The 9,742-nt window shown below is 38.6% G+C and overlaps 1 protein-coding gene across 1 annotated transcript in view; it reads right to left on the bottom strand.

The window, feature by feature from the left end:
* Positions 1-3,515: 3,515 nt before the first annotated feature.
* Positions 3,516-9,742, bottom strand: part of LOC134803814 (putative fatty acyl-CoA reductase CG5065) — a 33,641-nt gene continuing 27,414 nt past the window's right edge. Inside the window, exons 9-14 of the mRNA XM_063776650.1 lie at positions 9,157-9,216; positions 7,253-7,385; positions 5,577-5,684; positions 5,114-5,245; positions 4,139-4,396; positions 3,516-3,629 (exon numbers count right to left, since the gene is read on the bottom strand). Coding sequence (XP_063632720.1) covers positions 3,551-3,629; positions 4,139-4,396; positions 5,114-5,245; positions 5,577-5,684; positions 7,253-7,385; positions 9,157-9,216 — 770 coding nt within the window. The 3' untranslated portion in view covers positions 3,516-3,550. The remainder of the gene's footprint in view (positions 3,630-4,138; positions 4,397-5,113; positions 5,246-5,576; positions 5,685-7,252; positions 7,386-9,156; positions 9,217-9,742) is intronic.

The raw sequence follows: 9,742 nt of genomic DNA, 5'->3' as shown, positions 1-9,742 counted from the left end.
TGTGCCATCTGGTGTCAAGTAGCGGTACTGATAGTTTCACTATGTGCCGTTAGATGTCGACTACGAAATAACGCGCGTTTTGGTAAGAAAACTGCTGTATGGAGTTACCGCTTTTTCTTTATACTTATATTAGTAGGTACCTACTAGCCTATTCTGTTTTAATAATTTGTTATGGTTTTGAAGTGGTTTTGATACGACTTTGGGGTAATTTCTGGAATATCTCATTCCCCTGGCCATACTTACCTATTCGCGAATTCCCAAGAGATTCCGCTTAGTCATTTATGTTTCATATACTGTATTTTTATATTTAGTTTTATTTAATTAATATAAAATTTCCCACCATTTGGGGTAGAATGCGTCCAAGTCGTCCCGCCATCTTCTTTTCGGTCTGCCTAAACTCCGGCCTGCACCATCTATTGTGTTCCGTGTATTGTGAATATTGTGATGCCGATGACAGGGTCGAGTGGAGAAAACTAGGGGAGGCCTTTGCCCAGCAGTGGGACACCAAAGTAGGCTAGGGAAAAAATATAAAATTTGTCAATTGTATGAAAAAATATGAATTAATGTATGAAAATTATATCATGAGTAATACTTACCATATTTTTAGTTTAATACTTAGCTGGTAGTTGCCAGAAAACTCTGTATATTTATTTTAAGATTGTTATAAGGAAATGTTTACACAAGTAGGTATGGACTTTTGTTATTATAAATGTTGTTTTGTGTCACTATACGAGTATAATATTGTTATGATGTTACTGTAAATAAAAAAAAATAAAACAAAAAATATAATTTTACATTTTTGATGAATGAATGTTGTGTCTTCTCAAAAAAGATAAAATTTATTCCACTGAAAAAAGTTGAAGTTATTGAAAGACTGTTACGGCTTATCCTCATGAGACCCAGAAGCAATTGTTTTGTTTTTGAAATTGGTATTTTGGAATATGTACAAAAAATTGTACGCAGGGTCTTAGGAGGTTAAATATTATGTTGAACTAAATTGTCAAATTAGTGTGCGAGAGAGAAGTAAAACAATTTGTTTGATTATAAAATAAAACTTTTATTCTTATCTTTACGTACATTTTTACGAATGGTAACCATAGTTTTCCACGTACACTTATTTATGGCCTAGAAGTGCACTTATACTTACTATATTAAAACTTACTTATAAACACAGGTACAATATACAGGCTGGCTAAAAAATATTACATTCTCGTTGCCAGGGAGATTTTGGGATTATACTGAGCAACTTTTACTATGGGACCAACCCCGAAATAGCGAAAAAAATACCCTCCTCAAAAGCTCCCTGCCAACAGGAATGCAGTTAGTTTCTAGCCATTTATACAGCTTAAGGCAAAACGCCCATTGATTGGCACCATAATACCAGTCAATGGCACTCAAAATTTGGGGTCATCCATTAATTACATCACACGTTTAGGGGGAGGGAGGCGGGTCAAGAAAATGTGATATTTTGTGACAAGGGCGACGGGGGAGTCACAAACTTTGTGACGTCACTTTAACTTCACTTGGTTCTAAACATTGTTTGGATTTTTTTGTATTCGCTGGACAGTTAAATAATAGGGTTTCACTATGATAAATCGTTCTTGTTCGTGATTTTTTTATTCCTAATCGATCTCATGGCATAAAATTACTAATAAATTGCTTGTATTAAAAATCTTTTTATTATTAAAATGATAAGTACTCTATTTAAATTGCTGATTTCGTTGAAGACAAAATTGCCAAATATGTGACGTCACACCAGGGGGAGGGGGTTGCCAAGTGTGACCTTGTCGGAGGGGGGGAGGGGTCAAAAATCCTCAAATGTGTGTGACGTAATTAATGGATGACCCCTTTAGCAGAAAATTCACTGCGTTAAAATAATATTTTTCCCACTCAATAATGGTCCTGATTTCATAATAATAATATGTACCCTTAAAGTATATAATACTCCGTAAATTTTTGCCCTTCAAGTTAAGTGGGATATGTCGTAAGGCACTGTTTTTAAAATATACTTAATGTCATGCATATTTTATTATTCATATTTAATTACACAAACGGGTCTACCGCGATATAATTTCATTGTTTTTACCTTTAATTCCGACGTTTCAGCTGAGTTGCACCAGCTGTGGTCACGGCAAGGCTAAAGGTTAAGGTAAAGGTAAAAACAATGAAATTATATCGCGGTAGACCCGTTTGTGTAATTAAATATGTGTACAAAACGCGAGAGTTTAAAGTGTTATATTTTATTATTCTAGTAAATATAAGTATAATTATTTTCTAAAATAATGTGCTGTAAATTTTAAATAATACTTAATTAAGGACGGATAGTACAGACTTTTCAAGTATTATTAGTAGGTGGTAGTCGTTTCTGAATTATTTTAAACTATGTATAACTGAAACAGAATGATGGTGTTATGTATGACTATAGTAGATTAGATGGCCCAAAAATACGTTCACATTTTTTTACTGCGGCACAAGTCAACAAACAACTTTGTCAGTAGAAACAGGCGCGAAATTCAAATTTTCTATGGGACGATAACCCTTTGCGCCTACATTTTTAAAATTTGCCGCTTATTTCTACTGACGGACATGGCTTGACAGACTATACCTAGTTTTAACCCCTTAGCGCATACGAAGCCATACATGGCAGTTGTAATATTCAACTATATTGAAGAAATAATTGTATACCGGGTGTGGCCTGTAATATGAGCAAAAAATTAAACTGTAGGCTGTACTCCTCATACTGACCAACATTTGTTCAGCAACTTTTAAAAATAACTTGTGGTTTGATTTTTAATACACTTTAAAGTTTATTCTAAGACGCAATGTATTGCAAATTTTGTTATGTTTAAGGCGTGACAAGCAACGTCAATCACAATGATATGGCGTGGCAATGGCGTCCATTGAAAATAATATTTATTTTGTATGAAAAATAGGGAGTCTAAATACTTCATAATTTTTAAAGGTTGTTGAACAAAAGTGTCACCGTTTGAGGAGTACAATCTATGTTTTAATTATTTGCTCATGCTACAGGCCACACCCGGTATAACGTGCACTAATGGATTCAAAAGTTTGAGTTTGTATATCGAAGCTAAATGAGAATATTTTAAACATAATACTTTATGTTTTTTAAATGAATATAAATAACATGCATTTTTGTGGTAGTTGTAAGGTTTTTTCTAAATAGACCATCTACTAAGCTTGTTAGTAGAACATGGTACAATAGTTCTCCGAAACAATTTTTTTACTATTTTCTCCTGGCTGACGGGAAAAACAACAAGATAGGGTAATTCGCCAGTCACTGGCCACTTTTAGTAACTGGCAACGCCAAACCAAAAATGAATTCTATTCACCTATAAATAGAATTCATTTTAGTATAAGGTGGCCAGTTATTGAAAGCTGGCCAGTTATTGAAACCATATACTAAAATGAATTCTGTTAATAAGTGAATAGAATTCATTTTTAGTTTAGGGCGGCCGGTTTCTGGCGAGTTACCCTATAGTCGATCCACCAATATTTATTGAGTTATTTACATTACATATAATTATGAGTTCTACCGCAATCGTCCTGCCAGAGCCCTGAAGAAGTAATACCCGGTAGCTGCTTGCAGTATCTTGTAAACCCAGTACAGCCTGAAACAAAAATAAATACATAATTAATAAATCAGCAGTGTCTAAATGCGAAGACCGAAGGCCAAGCGTCGGGGAAAGGCGCGCCTACACGCGAGGCCTAAGGCCGAACTGCGGGAGGTTAGTGCCTTAACACAGAACAGTAGTACAGTTAAGTAACCCAAGTATGTAAGTAAGTGTGAGTGTGCCGAAGGCCGCGCTCCGCGTAGAGCCGCAGGCCCGGAGCATCCGACTTCCCCAAGTAACTATGTTAATAGCGAAGCCCGAAGGCCGAGCTCCGACGGCCGAAATCCCGAAGCGTCTGAAAGAGGCCCGTCTTTGGTATTCACACACAGAACAATAGTAAAAGTTCTGTCTATAATATGTCTCTCAGACAATCTGTTATTTCTTCACGCTAAAATCGCTGAAACTAATTTAGATTTCCGTATAAATTTGACGTTTATGGTGACACTTTCACACTTTATCATTGCAAAGTCTGTGTAGATCTTGGTCTGACTCTACATCTGTCTCACCTGTTTAGCTTGGTCCTTGCATGTTGAAGCGAGTCAGCACTATCCTTCAATATAAACTTTCTAATCCCCATCATATAAGTCGCTATATACTGGTCCCAGTCTATCTCCGGCCAATGAGGAAAGTTATCGCCGTCCGCCGCGGCGCTAGCGTCGCGATGTAAAGCGGTTAGTTGTTCTATGGCGAACTGCCATTCGTGGTTCGCGAAGTACTCGCCGGTGGCTGCTGCCATTTGGAAGCGGCGGGCTAGCTTCATCATTCTGGAAAGTAGAAATAGCCCGATTTAGTTATTTTTAGTCAGAATAACTTTATATCTTTAGTCAAGAATGACTCACGTTAGACCGGGCCGTGTGCGGGCTGGAGCTTCCGGCGCTTACTTTTCTATGACATGACAGACGCCGATCACTTGATGCTTCCATAGAAAACCATGCGTCTAACGTGAGTCATCCTTAAACCAGGTCATAATAGTTATTTTCACCACACCATCTCGGAAAAGCTTACTTTGCACTTCAAAAACTGATAGCAAAGTTGCATTTTATTCACAATATTCACATGTGAGGCAAAGTAATCAAGTGCAAATTTTGAGTTGTTTTCTTAGGTTTGCTGGAAGAATTGACTTTTCAATGATGATTTTGGATGATAAATATTTAACAACATTCATTTGGATTTGGTTTGATTTTGTTTGATATTTTACATTTACTATTTGCTTCAGGTGTGGTGAAAAATTTTGTGTTTCACTCGAGGGCAAAGTTGTTGTTTAACCCTTGTGCTTTGAAACCCTCACAACGCTCAAGATTCCATTTTTCGAACCACTCGCTACGCTCGTGGTTCAATTTTGGAATCTTTCGCTTGCTCGCGTATCAATATTAGCACGAGCGGCTAAACAACAACTTTGCCCCCTTGTATAACGTTTGTTGTTGTTGTTGTGAGGTGTGCCAATAAATAGTATTCTCTATCTATCGATCTATGTCACTTACATAGCCTTCCGCCCCTGCGCGCGCAGCAGCACATCGTAGAGGAACGCAGGCAGGAGGTGGCAGGTCACCTCCCAGAAGGTATTCAGGAACCGGGACTCCGTGAATGAGAAATTGGGGTACCACATCACGTATCTGTTGAAAATTAATAAATTGCGATACCACATCACGTATCTGTCGAAAATTTAATAAATTGGGGTACCACATCACGTATCTGTCGAAAATTTAATAAATTGGGGTACCACATCACGTATCTGTTGAAAATTAATAAATTGGGGTACCACATCACGTATCTGTTGAAACTGCAGCGTTAAATTACTGTATCAGTACTATAAGTAGTGTTTTGTTTATCTTTCTGGCCCATCCTCTTCACAGACTACTTAAAAATACAAAAAAATGTAAGGAAAAATCGTTAGATCAACAAGTTATTTAAAGAAAATATGGGTTAGAAGTAAAAAAAAATTACTTGGTGGGGTTCTCTCTCGCCCATTTGACACAGAGCCGGGTGAAGGCGCCCCACTGCAGTGGACTGATTGAGCCCGACGTCACGTTGTATACTGGACAGCGTCCCGCCCTGGAACACAAAATAATATTTTCTCATGACAAATTTTGTACTAAATACTTTGAGCCTCCCTGAGGAATAAAAGGAACGCGTGCTTCCGTTGAAGCATCTCGTTATGGATCGAAACATGTCTAGCAATCTTCCCTGTTCTAAGAAATGTTATATGTCCATAATGACCCCTATTTGACAAGCAACGTTTGACGTATCCTGTTGATCTCCCGTCCTATATCCCGTTGATGTGGGAAATACATAGTTTTATCTTGACTTGTCTTTTTATTGAAGATAGATAGATAGATAGATAACCATTTATTAGTTTGCCACAATACACACATTGACAGAAAAAACAGAAACAATAACAATATCAAACTAAAACTAAAATCAGGAACAAGATGTATCAATAAATGTGCTGTGTGCGTTGCAGCAAAACAAAAGGGTTCTGGCTCAGTAATACGCTCCACTCTTTCGGGTGAAGCACTGATAATTCTGCTAGAACCCAGATCACGGACAGATTATGGATGTTAAAAAATAATAATAATATAAAAATACAAAAATATTTAGTAATTTTCGAAGTAATGTCAAAATTTGACATTACCAATCCACAGTTAGGTTAAACCAAAAAAAGCGGTGGTGGCCTATAGCAATCTGCTATTGCAATCTGGAGGTCGCGGGTTCAAACCCCGGCTTGTACCAATGAATTTTTCGGAACTTACGTAGGTTAACCAAACCAAACCGAACCACCCCGAGTTCAGAGTTGAGTTTTGGTTGTACCAAATGATATTATCCACAGGTGATCGAATCAACACTTGATAGAATCAACATGCAATAAAATCAACTGTTGATTTGACGTGGATGCGAAATCTGACAGTTGTGGATGCGAAATCGGTTATGTCAGCCACATGACAGCTCACGGACGTCGCTCTCAATAATGCTATACAGTCGCCGTGGAAGAAGCGCTGGTGGCCTAGCTGTAAGAGCGCGCGACTTGCAATCCGGAGGTCGTGGGTTCAAACCCCGTCTCGTACCAATGAGTTTTTCGGAACTTATATGTACGAAATATCATTTGATTTACCAGTCGCTTTTCGGTGAAGGAAAACATCGTGAGAAAACCGGACTAATCCCAATAAGGCCTAGTTTGCCTTCTGGGTTGGAAGGTCAGATGGCAGTCGCTTTCGTAAAAACTAGGGGAGACCGAGGTGAGTTGTGTGACAGAGGAGAGTTGTGACATTGTTGATTTTTTTGGAATCTAATAACTGTTAGTGAGCTCGCAACAGTGTGCGTTTGTTAGCTCGCAACTTGAACTAACAAACGCGCGCTATTGCGACCTAGTTTTTAGTTAATAGATTCCAAAAAATCGACAATGTCACAACTCACCTCGGTCTCCCCTAGTGCCTACGTCATTTCTTGGGATTAGTTGTCAAACGGACCCCAGGCTCCCATGAGCCGTGGCAAAATGCCGGAATAACGCGAGGAAGAAGATACAGTCGCCGTGGTCGAAACCGGCTAGGACGGTATGATGACCATGTCGAATTTGGCCCCATGTCTTACGGGAGTTTTCGTTATTAAGAAGTACGTATACTAACTTGTTCGTGCCCTGTCTCCAGGCAGCCAATATGCAGGCGTTGACCACCAGGTCGACCGGCACCAGGTCCACGACGTATCGCTCCCGGCAGAACCCGGAGCGGTATGTGCCGCGGGAGATTTCCATCACGATCCCTGGAAAAACATTTGTTTAACGAGTACAGTCAGCAGCAGAAGTTGCTAAGCGGGCGCGGTGTTCAAAATGATGTAGACGCGACTTTATTGTTAACCTTTTAACCGCCATAGAATTTTTCATCGAGCGTGCTCGTGTCGTCGGCGATAGGAAGTTACACGAAGTTTTGTCTTAATTATCAGACCGCGGCGCAATGAGCCCGATTTTGTATGTCTTACATATCAGTCTACGGGGGTTAAAGGATGACTCACGTTAGACCGGGCCGTGTCCAGGCCGGAGCTTCCGGCGCTTACTTTTCTATGACACGCTCCGGCCCGGACACGGCCCGGTCTAACGTGAGTCATCCTTAAAACTTAAAAGGTTAAGAGAATAAGAGCGATGAGCGTTTGAATATGTCGTCTTAGTCGTCTATGTCTTCACAGAGTTAATTACCTAATAGAGTAAATGTCGGGAACTCACAAAAACAAAAGGCAATGAATGAATGAATGAATAATATTTATAACGCAATAACGCTTTCGAAACGTCGGAGATTTCTCAAGCTCATTTGATTAATTCTTGTTTTAGTAAATAATAATCATGAGGAAGGATGGATTTAACCAGTTTTCTTACCAAAAAGCGAGTGATTTCGTAGTCGTCATTTGAATGAATTGCAAAAACATTGTACGTAATTAAGCGCAGTTAAGAAGCTGTGATTAGAAATTAATTATGTAAATTGTATTTTATTGTATTTATTGTACTGAATTCGTACACATATAAGTCTATAGCATACGCTAACACACTTTCGTGCATCTAACTTAAATAAATATGGCTTAACTGTGGTAACACAATGGAATCAATTAGGTTTAGACTAATTACAGTACGGTTACCATCAGTTTGTCACTGACGTAAACGCCGTCGAGAACGTAATTTACTTTCTATACATCTCGCTCGCACTCGCATATTAGTGCAAACGGGATGTATAGAAAGTAAATTGCGTTCTCGACGGCGTTTATGTCAGTGAGAAACTGATGGTAACCGTACAGGTGCTTAACTATGTAAATTTTTTTTGCAATTAACTCATCTAACGTCAAGTAGTGGAACTATCAGTACCGCTACCTGACACCGGTACGGTTACCATCAGTTTCTCACTGACATAAACGCCGTCGAGAACGCAATTTACTTTCTATACATCCCGTTTGCACTAATATGCGAGTGCGAGCGAGATGTATAGAAAGTAAATTACGTTCTCGACGGCGTTTACGTCAGTGACAAACTGATGGTAACCGTACTGATGTCACAAGTGTCGCTACCGACGTAAAATGAACTGCTAAAACAATTTACAACTAATATTATAAGCAGAAGGAGTTGGAAATAGAGTTCCGGTTAATCCGGTTATAATATTAGCTGAAAATTGTTGATCATTACAGTTTTCGTTCGTCGCGACATCTATTGTCAACTAGAACTACTGTTAAATTCCGCTACTTGACGTTAGATGTCGACTACGAAATAATTCGCGTTTTGGTAAGCAAACTGAAGTATGGAGTTACCACTCTTACTTTAGGTAGTATAATTATTCTCTATGGATTTAAGCATGGTATAATAATATACTCCGCCTGGTACTCCATTCCCGTCTTTTCTAGGTCACCTAACTGACACGGGCTTACGTCATCATGCGACAGCGCTATATGATAATATGCGATAGCGCTATATATAGCGGCCATGTTGTTGTGACGTAGCCCCGTGTCACTCTGGGAATGGAAGACCATGTTTTATTAGACTATGGATTTAACTTACCAGTGACTCCATAGATATTGTCTATCCAGCCTGGGAAAGGCTCCTGCAACGCTGCCGTCACTAGAAAAAAAAAGGTCTAACATTAGCACATTATAAGGACAATATTTTACACATTGGACGATTTTCTTTCACCCTTGCCAGCGGAGGACCGAATTGTATGAGATTGTACGTGGACGCTTTTAAGTTAAGTATATAGTTCACGGTAAAATAAAATAACGTAAAGAATATGAGTGAGACTCACTATAGCTTCTAAACTATATAGTACATTTCACAGTGAAATGATTTTTATACCATTTTAAGTTTTTGAGGGTAGTCAGTCAGCGTAGGACTCGTATAGTAGGTAGCATCCAAGGTATTCAAATAGTTTGGTACACCGTATACATAAATAATTTATATGAGGCTGACTGTACACGATGTCTTATAACAGGCCGAAACAGTACTAAATAAAAGTTTAAAATTTAATTGAACTACGATGTAAGATAACCCTTTATACAATTGTAAACTCAATAAACAAAAATATGCCATACCTATATCACTATCACCTTATATCTTCACTAAAAAGAAATACAAATCAAACTCCTTTCTG

This window comes from Cydia splendana, chromosome 27 (genome assembly GCF_910591565.1).
Source record: "Cydia splendana chromosome 27, ilCydSple1.2, whole genome shotgun sequence".
Lineage (NCBI taxonomy): Eukaryota > Metazoa > Arthropoda > Insecta > Lepidoptera > Tortricidae > Cydia > Cydia splendana.
This window is presented reverse-complemented; position numbering and strand designations above follow the sequence as displayed.